The following is a 15,691-nucleotide window of genomic DNA, read 5'->3' on the forward strand; positions in this document are numbered from 1 at the left end:
AGCAGGCTCCAGGCTCTGAGCCATCAGCCCAGAGCCCGACGCGGGGCTCGAACTCACGGACCACGAGATCATGACCTGAGCTGAAGTTGGACGCTCAACCGACTGAGCTACCCAGGCGCCCCAACAAGTGCCATTTCTAATGAATATGGATTTTATTCAAAATACTAAAAATCAAAATGTTTAACTTTTAATATCAGTAGCACAATTTCCCTAGTTTATAAAAGATGGTACCACTTACATAATATGGAAGTTTACATTAAAAGGTACGTATGTACGTTCTTAAATAGATAAAAAGGTTTCACTATACAATAATGGTGGTTGCAAAACTGAGGTCAAATGCCTTAAAGACAATGCCATGCAGACTCCATTCTGTCTTCCCTTTCATTGTTTTCAATAGTTTGTGAATGTGTCAATAGTATAAAAATAAATTATTCTACATATTTTAAGAATACATAATAAATAGAATTTATATAAAATATAAATAAATTAGATACAAATACTTATGTAAATAAATTTATATAAATAAGTCATATAAAAAATTTTAATTTCATAATTTCAAAGTGCAAGAAAAGCTGAATTCCTACAAATATATATACTAAAAAGCTTCAGAGAAAACAAAAGGAATGTCTTCTTTATTTTACTTGCTGTGTTGTAACTGACTCAGAAATACATGTAAGTTGAAGAAAAATGAACCTGGACCACTTTCTTACACCATACACAAAAATAAATTCAAAATGGATGAAAGACCTAAATGGAAGACAGGAAGCCATCAAAATCCTCAAAGAGAAAGCAGGCAAAAATCTCTTTGGCTTTGGCCGCAGCAACTTCTTACTCAACATGTCCCCAGAGGCAAGGGAAACAAAAGCAAAAATGAATTATTGAGACCTCATCAAAATAAAAAGCTTCTGCACAGAGAAGGAAATAATCGGCAAAACTAAAAGGAAACTGACAGAATGGGAGAAGATATTTGCAAACGAAATACCAGATAAAGGGTTAGTATCAAACTCAACACCCAAAAAACAAATAACCCAGTGAAGAAATGGGCAAAAGACATGAATAGACACTTCTCCAAAGAAGACATACAGACATCCAAACCACCATGAGATACCACCTCACACCTGTCAAAATGGCTAACATTAACAACTCAGGCCACAATAGATGTTGGCGAGGATGTGAAGAAGAAGGACCTCTTTTGCACTGCTGGTGGGAATGCAAACTGGTACAGCCACTCTGGAAAACAGTATGGAGGTTCCTCAAAAATTAAAAATAGAACTACCCTACAACCCAGCAATTGCACCACTAGGTATTTATCCAAGGGATACAGGTATGCTGTTTCAAAGGAGCACATGCATTCCAATGTTTATAGCAGCATTATCAACAATAGCCAAAGCATGGAAAGAGCCCAAATGTCCATCGATGGTTGAATGGATAAATAAGATGTGGTATATATGTACAATGGAATATTACTTGGCAATGAGAAAGAATGAAATCTTCCCATTTCCAACTACATGGATGGAACTAGAGGGTATTATGCTAAACGAAATTAGTCAGAGAAAGACAAATATCATATGACTTCACTCATATGAGGACTTTAAGATACAAAACACATGAAATAAGGGAAGGGAAGCAAAATAATATAAAAACAGGGAGGGGGACAAAACATAAGAGACTCTTAAATATGGAGAACAGAGGGCTACTGGAGGGGTTGTGAGGGGGGGATGGTCAAATGGGTAAGGGTCATTAAGGAAGCTACTCCTGAAATCATTGTTGCACTACATGTTAACTTCAATGTAAATTAAAAAAATAAATTAAAAAAAAAAAAACAAAAAGCAAAAAAAACCCCAAAATCTTAGTTTATCCACAATGATTTTAACTTATTACAGTCACTAAAATGTGTAATCTTTGAATATATTAGATTTTATAAAAATAAAAATAGGTTAAGTGCCTTAAAAAATATATATAAGATATATATGTAAGAGGCTATATCATGAAGTTTATTGAAAAATAGTGTTAATTGGCTTTTATTAAACATACATTAAAAATATTTACAGTATATAAATAAAATTAGATATATTAATATATAATAATGTTATTAAACACAATTTAAGCACTGATTTTGAAGCTTTAAAAATTTATTTTACTGAATTTAGAGAAAAACCTTCTCAATGTTATTTAAATGATAAATAGAAAAATCTAGTTATGATACAGCATTTTGTCATCATTATTGAAATATTACTTAATTCTTAACTCTACATTTTATTCTAGAACTTCAGCTGGATCTTTTCTGTGTAGATAACAATTGATAATTTTATATAATTATTCTTGTCTATCTGCTACAACACCAAGGTGGAAAGTTTAAAAAAAAAAAAAAAAGATTCATAGGTTTTATTTCTTTAACTTGGAAATTGTACTATCTCCCATACAGCAGAGTATGGAATATATGGAAAATATAATTTCCAAATTCAGAATAGATATACACATGCACAGTTTAAAATAAAAAAAAAACAGGTATAAAATTGGTACTTCAAGATCAATAAAAATATTTCATGAACAGTTTTGACCAATAAAAATATTTGCTTCAGTAAATTAACGCCTCCTGTTATACTTTATACAAAATTGATTTTATTGTCTTTAGCTTTATATCAAATGATGTGCAACTTACAAAATTAGAGACACAGAAAAAGAGATATAAAAACAAATTTTTTAATACTTAAGTCTTCAGTTCACCATCACCAGGTAAATATTAATAACTGGTTGATAATTACATATTGCTGACCTATAAAGTTGATAATAAGTGCTAAACAAATGTGTAAGTAAGCTTGTATTATTCATTAGCAAGACATCCACAATGGTCAGAGATTATAACTGAAGAATTTTTGCTTGTTTTTTAACATTGTTGGGGGCTTTGGAGATTAAGTACATGAAGTATCTACTAACTGAGCATTATGTTCCATGCTCTTTATAGATACTAAAGTCCCAGAAAGAGTCTTATTCCAGTATCTCACCAAGCCTACTTTAGAGGAAAAAACAAACAAACAAAAAAAAATCAAGCATCATTCCACAGAACCAGTGTGATTTTAAAGTCATACGCAAATTTTCTATGTTCCTGTATGCTATTAATTTCTTGGGTAATTTGGAGTACAGAGCTTCTTTTTTATATTAGGGTTTATTAATATAGTGATAAAGTATAAGTGTGGTGTTCCAACTTGTTACTTTTGTTTCTTCCTTTCTTCCTTTCACACATTTGGCCAGTAAGACCCTCTGACGTATCCGATATCACTACACAGATGAGTTAAACGGCTTTATTTAAATTCATACACCAATTTCAGTTTTCTAGTTGTAGATTTCTTCATAAAAAGCAGAATGCAGAACAAGAATGAAGTATATTCCTCTGAACAGGAGGCTAAGAAAACAATCTGTATCTCATTCAGTGCATTAGAGACCTGGATTCTTTTAAATAAGGACTTACTTGTAGACTTACTGAACTAGTATCTTTGTGGAGTATCGCTGGCTATCAGGGTTTGCTAGCAAATGGTATCAAGTGATGTTAAAAAAAAATTAGTTTTTTGAAACAAGCTGTAACAAGCTATAACTACAGTATTAATAAATCTTTGTAAGATGACCAATATTTTTTTTATAGTTGGTTCCATTTCACATATTACTTGTAAGTCTTTGTCAATGTTGCAAGATTTTATTCATGGAATTAAAGAGGTTTTTTTTTTTCAAAATTATTACAGCCCTTCATAATTATCACTTTAATGGATGCATATTTTAAATACTATAAGTGTACAATTACTAGTCTCATTTTTTAAAGTAAGAACTTATATTGCTCTGTTCTACACTTGATTAAGTCAAAAGGCCAAGAAGTAATATCATGCTCTATTCTCAATAAAATCAGGAGAATTAGTAATGTATGTGAATTCTAAGAACACGAATGTGATTATTAATAATAATAGTCAAGTCAATATTTTAAATAATAATATTGTACAATAATGGTTTTAAATAATAGTTTCCTCAATACTTTAAGGATTATTTGAGTCTAAAATAATAAAAAATATATATATTAAGTATGAAGAATGTCTTGAGTTTAGAAAGTTAAACAACAATTCCTTTTAATAGTTAACTTAGATTTATACAAAAATTTGGAAAAGAATATGATATAAACCTCTCAACCAGCACTCTCTTAAGCACCGGAAAAATCATTATCTTTCCCAGTTCTTTCAATTTCTGTCAGAAGAAGCATAGAGAGAACTATATATTTTGGTAATTAATTTCCTTAAGATAATGTTAGAAACATCAAGTTCTTTAAAATATAAATGAATTTCAAGGTGAGCACGCTAGAGGATAATATTAATGGCATATGATTGATTGTGACAAGAGATCTGATCTGAAACACCATTATTATGAGTATTTAAAAAAATCCATTTGCAAATTCCTGAAAATACCAAAGAGTGCTATGGCTGAATGTGTCTCAAAGTTGAAATCTGAAAATCTGTCCTTATAAGTATGAAATTGTTTATGCACAATATGTGGCATGTCTTCCTCATAAAAATTTATTAGAAAATTTTCATATTCTGAGTAAGTTAAATTATAGTTTAGCAAATTATCTAAAAGCTTGTAATTCTGAGTGAAGACAATCTGTAAAAAATATAGATTGAAATGTATGTGCCTGACTTGGTAATATATGCAATGTTAGAGCTCTTAACTTAAAAAAAAAAAATAGTAGGTGATTATACACTGAGTATCTACTATATACCTGACATTCTTTGAACTCACAGTAGAAACATGTGACCTGTGTCAATCTAGAAGGTGTTTTCTATGTTATTAGCCTTCCAAATGTATTTTTACACTTTATAAATACATTGGGCTATACAAACGCATTGCTGTAAATAGTATCTAACCACATATTGGGCAGTGAGGAATGTCATAAATTAACACTGCAATTGATAATAAAAAATTAAGGAGATATATGTGAATAATAGAAGTCTTATTAAGAAGAATTAAAATTATTCCAGAGAACAGAATTCATTAACCTCTGACACTTCAGAGAGGATCATATATATTGGCATTCTTATATGTAGTATGTCAATTTGAGTATTACATAAATATATTGATACACTTTCTCTATACTTTTAATTCTCCTTTCTTCCCCCTCTCCCCTATCATTCTCTTTCTCTCTGCTGAATAACTTTGGGACAAAAATGCCTTAAACATCATCAAACTTTTTTTTCCATGTATTTCTTACAGTCTTTACTGGGTTTTTAAATTGTGAAACTCCTGAATGGGGTCACTGCATGCCTCATTCTCAAATAGCATTTATTTTTTTGCTTGAAATCTATTTCAATATATGAATATCAACACATGACTGCTACACAGAATGGTATTTGAGTAAGCACAAGCTAGATTTTATAATATGGTTTTATGTACATTAACAAGTATATTCATGGCCAGGACATTCAAGGTAAATTACCATGTGTTAAAAGTTGCTATAAAGTGAATATGATTTCATTGTTACATCAATTTATTTGCATATATTTTATAAAATAAAATTAAATTTTATAAAATGAAAATGGCTATTCTACATACAAAGAAAATTTATAGGTGCAACGTTTAATTAGATTTCTACTAAATTTTATAATACACATGTCACAAGATTCACACAAAAAAGTATATAATAAAAATTTAGTTTCCATCCCAACCGTTTAGTTCCCTTTTCCAGAAAGAACCAGAATTAAGAGATTTTTGTGAATCCCTCCAAAGACACTATGGGCACATGTACATATTCATACATACATTTCTTCCACTTTCCTTAAACAAAAATTGTACCTAGCTGAATTATAAGAGAAAAGGCAAACCATAATATCATGATTTTATGATTTCCAGGGTTGTTAACTATCCAAATATGGAGACCACAGATCCTTGGGCTTTGAATATTAATATTAATATTGAATATATACTTAAATATATGCACAGAAATGTTGGTTATGATTTTGTAACTTTGTGAAATGATCAAAGTAGAAATGTATGTAATTGAAGCAAAGATGATTCACTTCCGTCCCATTTTTCCTAGGGAAAGGGTTGGAGACAGCCTATTTCCGTCTACAAGTGGGGAAGATACAAAACCAAGGCTTTCTCTATTTCCCTGAATATCAGAAAAAGTCAATATCTACATTTGAAAAAGAAATATGTATTACTATATTAGCAAAACAAATTCTCATTGTCAAGGATCTTCTCCTTGAAGAATGTATCTTTAAAAGTAGTTTATGTTAGCATTGATTATTTTTCTGGTTTATTTTCCATTTACCTGAGGCCAATACTGGATGAACAGTAGAAAGATGAGAGGCCTTCCATGATACCTTTGTAATACAGAGTTACTCAGCATTACCAAATCACAGTCCCATGTTTTCTCTTTGGGACTTGGTATAATCACCCTCATATCCTTAGCCATATAAAGACTTCCACTATATCTTAATAAAATATTAGTTTTACCTTATACTTGAAATTCTTTTTAACACATGAGAATGGACTACAGATGACCACTGCATTCCTCATTATAGTCTCATTAAAACCAAAGAAGAAAAATTAAATTCATTTACACTTGTGTCTCAATACTCACACATACATACCCAATCTTATTCAGCCATTATACATAAAATGTTTTAGAGCACAGAGTGATCCTTTTCATGACATAATTCATCAACAGTAACCATAATTATAATTTTATCATATGTTATCTTACCTACTGTTGAATTTTTCTGGGTGTTTTTCTCTCATGATGTGGAATCTGTGTGCAATGGAAGCATCCTAGGTAGAGAAACAGAAAAGAAAAATGAGACAGTTTATGATCCTACTATTTTGTGCAAAGATCAAAAGAGAAAAGTTAATGAGTAATATTTTTAAATTACTCTTTCTTAACAATATTGCCAAGAAGACACTCTGAAATTAGGCAAAAATGAGTAACCTACAAAAATTCAGTACAAGTGTGTTTTATGCCATCATTTCACCGTTGGTTACTTGTTATATTGACTTCTGGAAACCGATTTCTATTTAATTTATGTATCTCCTTTAATAACTGGTTTTGGTCTCATGATCGAAGTATGTTTAAATAGTGTACATGAACATAAATGTTAAAAACTGGTTGAAAATATTGTAATGCATAGCTGGAAGGATGGCCTAAGTGGAGCGATAGTAGTTTCTAGTCCTTTGAGATTAATTATGAGTAAAATGATAGTGTGAAAGTGCGTATTTAATAAAGGTAAATGAGTATAATACATGACTTCAAAGTTTGCTAAGAGTGTCTTGCATGTGTAACTATTAACTGTTCAGTCACAAGCAACCTTCTCACATATCTTGCTCAATCGAGAAAAGAAAGCACCAAAGAGAGAAAATTATTTTTGGAGAATTGGTGTAATTATAACTAAGCTCTGAGACCCCAAACATATCAGTTCTGAACCCTAATGGATGTTTCGTTCTTTTAAGAAATCCATTCAGAGTTTCTATGAGACAGAATCACACTGAGCATGTGAGATTGGTAGAACATTGTGATTCAAGCTTTTCAAACAGACTGTTCTTGCTGACTTTAAACAGTTGCCCCTGTTATTCCAAGCAAGAAGATATTTCCCCATTCTTCATCTACACGTGATTAATCACTCCAATGAGAAACTAATATATTTACCAGTCATCTCAAAAGAAACGGGTCTACTGTTGTGATTAACTTAATTTTGTTTCACAGTGCAGATAAAAAAAAAGCATACACAAAGGAAATAAAGAAGTTGTGTATTTGAGAGAATCTTGAAAACACTAATCAAGGATTAAAAGTCTAATGAATGAAATGAAAAGGCTAATGTGCTTACTCATGCATAACAAAGCATGAGGCACAACAAGAGAGGGACCAAAGCCCGCTGCAGATGGCAGGCCCAGTAGCTTTTCCCTACAAGATAAAGCTGTAATAGCACTGTTAGTTTTTCTGTACATTTTATCCTCTAAAAATCATTAAGTAATTAAATTAATCTGCAAGAGAAAAGGACACAAAGATATAGACAGGTATATATAGAAACACTTATTAAAAAGTTACCCCAAAACCCTCTGTGGTTTGGTATTCTAGGATGTCTTTGTTATACATACATGGTCAACTTTCTGGTTTGCTAAGAAGTAGTAATGTCAAGATGGTTCACTTTTATTGGTTTAATAGCTCTCAAATACAGTCAGAGAGTTTCTTCTTTTTTTTTTAAATTCTTACTAATAAGTCATAAATACATCTTAGAATGTTGTCTTATGTGGTATGAAATTATAGATAAAAATGTAGCTAGGCTATTAAGGGTATATTATATGACATGATCATTAATTTTTTTTAAATCATTTATTTTGACTTTATCCCTAATCTGGTTCAAAATCAATTTGTAATACTTTATAATTAAATGCATACATCCAGCAGACCAGCTGAACAAAAAGAAAAGAAATATGATTCAAGTACTAAGAATGGATGATCAATATTGGTTATCCATAGGGAGACTATCATTGAATTTGCTTCTGCGTGAATTATTTGTTCCTGCTAACGTAGAGAACTGAGACTTTTAAAAATAGATTGTGTAGTATAATTTGCTTTACAAGCATATTATTTTTGCAATAACAAATCTCTTCCTTTCCAAAGCAACATAAACAGGTCAGAGAGAGGGCAAGAGGAAAGGAGAGAAAAGGGGAAAGGAGAAGAAAGGAAAAAGAGTATCAAAAGAAGACCATTTAATTAGACTGGACTATAACTGGGTAAACTCCTAGGCATATAGATCACCAAATAGCCAAGGACAAACTTAATGTTAGCTCTATCTCCAAGATACTGGGGCAATGGATCATGTAGTAAAAGCAGGGATAAATTAAAACTAGTGAGGAACACTGGGATGCCTTTTCCATGTGTTGAATGGCTTTCATGGGAGTTGGCATTTGCTAACTACAGGACTGATAAGAAACAATGACAGCAGGTGTTCATTTGGATGAGAATTCAGACTGAATTCCCATGGGACACTGTCCCTTTGGCGTAACCCCAAGAGACTTAAAAGAGAACTGCCAAACACTGTAAACTTATCCAGCAGCCATATTTCAGAGACACCGAAGACTCTGTAAAAGGAGACCAAATGAGAAAAAGCTATAATAGTGTCGTTTTTTTTTTATATAAATTTTGCTGTTTCTGTCTCTATGTACTCCACTCTTGAGAAACATAAATTAATCAACATTACTTCCACATTCTAGAATGGACAAACTGTAAATTCAGACAGACTTTTACTTCCAAGACTTGTAACTTTGAGCAAATGACTTATTTATTGTTAAGTCACAGCTTTCTTATCTTTAAAAGAGGATACTCATACTCCATTATAATATTTTGGTGAAGATTTTTTTTAGGTAATTTTGTATAGTTGGGATGTTCATATATATTATATCCACATCAGAATTACACTGAAAGTAAAAGGGGATGCTAAACCATAGTTAAACTATATAATTTTGGAATATGTGTTTACTGACTCTGAAATTGGTGTTATTTCCTGAAATTATAAAATACTTTAAATTAATTAAAACAAAGTTAGATCTAAGAAGTAAAAATAAAATATACCCATCTTTATTAAGGCAAGACAAATTTAAATATGTAAATTTTATAAGCAGCAGAAAGTAGTAACACACACACAGTACATAGAAATATTCATATATCAGAGAATCAGCTTCTTAGTCATAGCTGTCTTTAATACTCTGTCACTGATACTTTTCTGAGAAGTGATTTCTCTTTTCCTGTAAGGGGTTATTACATTTTTATTTTTAAAAATACAGTTAACCTAAATCTCCAAAGTTGCATTTTAAGTTATTAATTCAAAATTCATCAATTTTAAGTGTACCATTCAAAGAGTTTTGACAAAGGTATATAATAACTAGTTTCACAAACATGATAGAGAAATTTTCCATTACCCCAAAAAAGTTCCCTTTTGCATTTATATACTTTTACACTGGCATATATCCCCACTACCCCCCTTAAAAGACATTGGTCTGCTTTCTGTCACTGTAATTGCATTTTCTAAAATTTCCTATAAATCGAATTTAAAAGTACTCTTTTACATCAGGCTTCCTTCAGTTATTGTAATACTTTTTTTTTTAATTTTTTTTTAACGTTTATTTATTTTTGAGACAGAGAGAGACAAAGCATGAACGGGGGAGGGGCAGAGAGAGAGGGAGACACAGAATCGGAAGCAGGCTCCAGGCTCTGGGCCATCAGCCCAGAGCCCGACGCGGGGCTCGAACTCACGGACCGCGAGATCGTGACCTGAGCCGAAGTTGGACGCTCAACTGACTGAGCCACCCAGGCACCCCAGAGTTATTGTAATACTTAACGAGATTCTACCATTTGTTCCCGTATCAGTGGTTTGTCACCTTTTATTACTAAATAGTATTCAAATGAAAAGATAGACCACAGTTCATTTACTCACTGATTGCTGGCATTTGACTTTTTATGAATAAAGCTGCTATGAACTTTTGAGCACAACTCTTTTCATAGACATATGTGATTGTATCTTCTGAGTAAATACCTAGGATTGAGACTGCCCCATTGTATTGATAAAGATTGTATCATTGTACCATTTTGCACTTCTACCAGTAACATTTGAGAGTTCCAGTTACTCCCCATCTTTACTAACATTCCACAGCAACACCAACCCTTGGCAGTCTTGAATTTCACCATTCTAATAAATTTGCAATGGTGTTGTTGCTTGCAACCTTAACCATGTGAGCCAACACCAGCTGCTTCACTAGAGGGGTCGGCCAATTCTGACGAAAATAGAAGATTTGAATGTTCTGGGGCAGACTTACTAGATGCTTCCAGTTCTACCACAATGCATTCATTCTGGCAGTTCTTGTACTATCTCAGCAAAGAGCACTCACTCCACAATTCCACTTGTGGTTTCTGCCTCAAAATCACCCCACAAAGAGCCTCACGTGTTTTAAAGGATTCGTCCTTTTTTATTAAATTTCTCCAAAAGATATTTCAGAGGATATATGCTTAAAGTCTCCTTTGAAGAACTTTAAGCTCTCAAACTGATTACAATTTTTTTCTTTGGTTAAACTATACTTAAAATAAAAGTAGTAAGTTGAAAAATGCAATGTATCACAATTGTTAAAATAAATTTTTCTTATTGTTGATTGAAGTTGATTATCTTTTCATATGCTTTTGCCTCAACTTTTTCTTATGTGGAGTACCTAGTCAAGTACTTTATCCATTCTATGCACATTAAAAATATTCACATTAATAACCATAATGATGATAATTAGCAGTAATTAAATATTCACTACTCTTTCTTAAAGCACTACTTTAAGAGCTTTGCATGTAATATTTCATTTAATCTTCATAAACATTTTATGAGCTAGCTACTGCTACCTACATTTTATGATTGAGGAAACTGAGGACTATGGAGTTTAGAATTGTTCCAGACCATACAGGAAGAAGCTGTGAAATTAACAGCTAAATACAGGTAACTGCCTTCAAGCCTTTTATATTTTTTGCTAGTAATGAGAAAGTCATGCATTGCAAATATTTTCCAAATTTCTTTTTTTCCCACTTTTTTTTTTACCTTGTAGTGTTAAATTTTTATATTTCAGATATATTAACCTTTTCTTTCAGTCTTTTGAGTCATGCTTAGAAAGATCCTTCCTTTCTCCATAATTCAGCAGAATACTTTTTGTTTTTTCCCTGACTTCATATTTTACACTGTAGTGTTTCAATCATTTCAGATTTATACATATTAATATATATATTAATAGAATGTGCTTAATAATCTAATTTTTCCTCCTTGTTTGAAAGACACAGGTAATTCTACAATAAATTTCCACCTCTATATCTCTATGTTACCTCTGAACTGTACCCAACTATTTTAATTATTCTAGTTCTGTACTAAATGTTCATATTTGGTTGGGCTAGAATCAATTCTCTGCTTACACTTTTTTAAAAAATTTGTTGTTTACCTACAAGATTCATATTTTTGGATAAAATTTGAAATAATTTTCGAGTTACCTTTGCTTTTAAGAACCTGGCCAAAATCTTTTGGCATTGTAATCGGATCTTACACGATAGACAAATTTTGGGAGAACTGGAATATTTTATAATATCAGGCCTATCTTTCAAAAATGTGTTTTCCTACTTATTAGGTTTTTTCCTATAATTCTTAGTAGGGCCCAAAGTTTCCTTCACATTAAGTGTAATATATTTATATTTATTTCATAAATACTTACCCATTTCTTTTTTATTATAATAGAACCCCTTCTTACATTATCTGTTTGAGCTGGTTATATTTTTTAAAAAATAATTTGATCATTTATTATTAATCTTTTCCACAGACACCTTATAATGCTGTTGCCATATATCATTCCTTTCAGGTGATTCATTTTTGGGGGACATATAGTCCTATTATCTACAAATAATGATATATGCTCTGCCTTCTTTCAAACACCTCCTTCCCCAATTCCTTTTTTCTTATCTAATTGCTTACTGAGTACATTCAAAACAGTACCAAATGGAAATGCTAGTACATTTGTTGCAAACTCAATTTAGTGAAAATATGTATACTATACTACATTATCATTTCATATGATGCTGCCTTTTCTTTTGAGATCCTAAGTTTTTACCATGCTTGGAAAGATTCATCCAGTTATATTTCATTAAGAGTTTGACTCCCTTTCTTGATATATTTTTTTCCATAACTATGACCATCTTACATGTAGCATGTTAACCTAACAGGTAAACTCTATGTAAGCTTATGTAGGTTCTATGAGAATAGGGAGAGGTTGTTTCAGTTTTTTGTTTTGTTTTGTTTTATTTTGTTTTGTTTTGTTTTCTTCCACTTGATTTATGCCCTTCTGTATCTTAGAACTAGAGTATAGCCTGAGAAAGATTAACCATCAAGTTGTGGTTGACTGAATGAATGGGTGAATGACCAAATGTTTTTAATAACCACCAGATACCTATTGACATTCACTAGAGCAGAGAGATCAAAAACATGAGCTGTGGATTTAAACAACCTGGGTTCAAGACCTGGCTCTAAAATTAACTGGATCTTTGACCTTGAAAAGTATGCTTAGGTTTCAGTCCTGCCATGTTCCTATCTTTAAAATAGAAATGATATTAACAGTACCTGCTTTCCTACAAGGACGTGATATTCTAGTACCTGGAGGTAGTTAAGACAGGGCTTGGTACATACAAAGCAATCAAATACGTTAGCTCTTATTATTATTACTGAAATATATTTAGTGTTTTGAGGTTCATATCATTTTTCCTTTGGTTCACTGATACCTTAAATAAAATCTATAATGCATTAGATGAAGTATCTGGGGACAATCATGCTTTGGTATGCAAAGTTTTGTGGGTCTTAAAAAGATTATTCAGTGCATATATGGTAAATTAATCAACAAACCCAAAGGGTCAGGAATAGCACACCATAATTTAAATTCATATAAATATTTCTGCACTAGCACATATAAATAATGACTCAAAGAAGGATAAATTAACATTACAATGGCCATGTCCATTCATATTCTGTATTTCACCAAATAAACAATGAAGAAATTTTGATTTTCAGAGCTTTGTGGACTCTGAAATTTTAGATAAAAGATTATAGTTCAGAATTTATTTCCTATCTACAATTAGCAGTCTTTGCTCTCCTGACAACCTTTACCTAATGTACTAATTATACAATACACTATCTGTTAAAATATTTTATTTAAGAAAATCGCACCAACAACTATAAGTGAGACTGTTTCATAGGCAGATTTTATGAGATATTGATAACTGCTGGCTAATAAGGAGCATCGGAATATTTCCATCTTTATGTTCTGAAACAGCTGACAATACATGAGAATTATTTGCTCTTCAAAGGCTTTAAAAATCATTTGTGAGTTGCCAGCCTTGTAGTTTGGGGAGTTTTTATAACATTTCTTAAGTTCTGTGATCTATTTAGGTTTTTTTCTCTCTACATAATTAAAATAATATTTTTCATGAAGTCATCTGTAGTGACTGGACTGAAAAGTGGTCCCCAAAGATATTAGAACCTAATTCCTAGAACTTGGTGAAGTTTTTGCAGATGTTGATCAAGCTACAGATTAATATTGCTTGGGACCAGTGACTCCTTTCTGCCTCGCACTGTCTCTCTTTTGGAATAGGAATGTCTAACCATTCTCCTATGCTTGTTCCATCACTGTATTTTGAAAGCAGATAACTTTCTTTCTAGTTTCACAGGTGCACAATAGAGAAGTCTGCCCCACGGTGAATCATCTGAGTCTCACCTATAACTAATTTTGATAATTTATATGATAAGATGTGGACTTTGAGCTGATGACATTTAGATGAGCATTTTTAAACGTTTATTTCTGAGACAGAAAGAGAGCATGTGTGAGCACACACACACAGTGGAGGTGGGGCAGAGAGAGAGGGGGAGACACAAAATCCAAAGCAGCTTCTAGACTCTAAGCTGACAGAAGCAAGCCTGATGCTGGGCTTGAACTTACCAAGTGTGAACTTATCAACTGAGCCTAGTTAGGGCACAACTGACTGAGCCGAATTCAGACACCCTAGATGAGCCTTTTGACTTGACTTGATTTAACAGAATGAGACATTGGAGACACTGAAATGAGGTTTAAGTATTTTGTATGTGGGATGGAATAAATCTTTGAGGGCCAGCAGGTAGACAGTAGTGGAATGAATGGCAACCCCTGAATATATCTGTCCCAAATCCCCGGAACCTGAAAATGTCATCTTATATGGTGAACTTTTTACAAATGTGATTGAATTAAGGATCTTGAAATGAGAAGATTATCTGAATTATCCAAGTAGGACCTAAATGCCTTTACAAGTGTCCTTATAATAAAGAGAGACAGAAGGAAATTTGACAGACAGAAGAGGAGGAGGCAAGGTGACAGGAGAGGCAGAGAATGGAGTGATGCGGCCAGAAGTCAAGGAACACTGGCAGCTGCCAGAAGCCAGAAGCGGCAAAGAAGGGATTCTCCCCTACAGCCTCGTGAAGGACCATGAACCTAGTGACACCGTGATTTCTGCCCAGGAATACAAAATTTGGACTTTCAGACTCTTGAACCATGAAGGAATACATCTCTACTGTTTTAAGCCACCAAGTTTGTGGTAACTTGTTACAGCAGGCAAAGAAAATTTATACATCATCTATCCCTACAAGTTGTTTGAAGAAAGCATTATCTTAACTTTTCTGAATCCTTATTTCATTCTATCAATTCAAATTGCATTATTTTGTGTATTTAGCATGATGTTTTGAATGTGTAATTTAGCATATTACTACTTGGGGCTCCTGGGTAGCTCAGCGGGTTAAGCATCTGACTCTTGATTTCACCTCAGGTCATGATGTCACAGTTCCTGAGTTCAAGCCCCACATTGAGCTCTGCACTGAGAGTGCAGAGCCTGCTTGGAATTCTCTGCCTCTGTCTCTGCCTCTCCCCCACGCATTCTCTCTCCCTCTCTTTCTCTCAAAATAAATAAATAAATTCCAAATAAAAAGAAAGGCAGAACTTCTTGTCTTTATGAGAAAGACTTAAGTCAACCCCAGATCCTCCTGCTGAGTATCTATTTAACATTGATTGCGTTAGGGGTCTTTAGAAATAGAACAGATAAAAAAGAAGTATATGCATTATAAAGGAAGAGAAAAAC

At 32.5% G+C, this 15,691-nt stretch overlaps 1 protein-coding gene across 1 annotated transcript in view; it reads right to left on the bottom strand.

The window, feature by feature from the left end:
- DGKB (diacylglycerol kinase beta) overlaps nucleotides 1-15,691 on the bottom strand; it is a 718,768-nt gene that overhangs the window by 307,546 nt on the left and 395,531 nt on the right. Inside the window, exon 21 of the mRNA XM_049641565.1 lies at nucleotides 6,740-6,804. Within this exon, the coding sequence (XP_049497522.1) occupies nucleotides 6,740-6,804 (65 nt within the window). The remainder of the gene's footprint in view (nucleotides 1-6,739; nucleotides 6,805-15,691) is intronic.

The sequence above is a fragment of the Panthera uncia genome, chromosome A2 (assembly GCF_023721935.1).
Source record: "Panthera uncia isolate 11264 chromosome A2, Puncia_PCG_1.0, whole genome shotgun sequence".
Taxonomy (NCBI): Eukaryota; Metazoa; Chordata; class Mammalia; order Carnivora; family Felidae; genus Panthera; species Panthera uncia.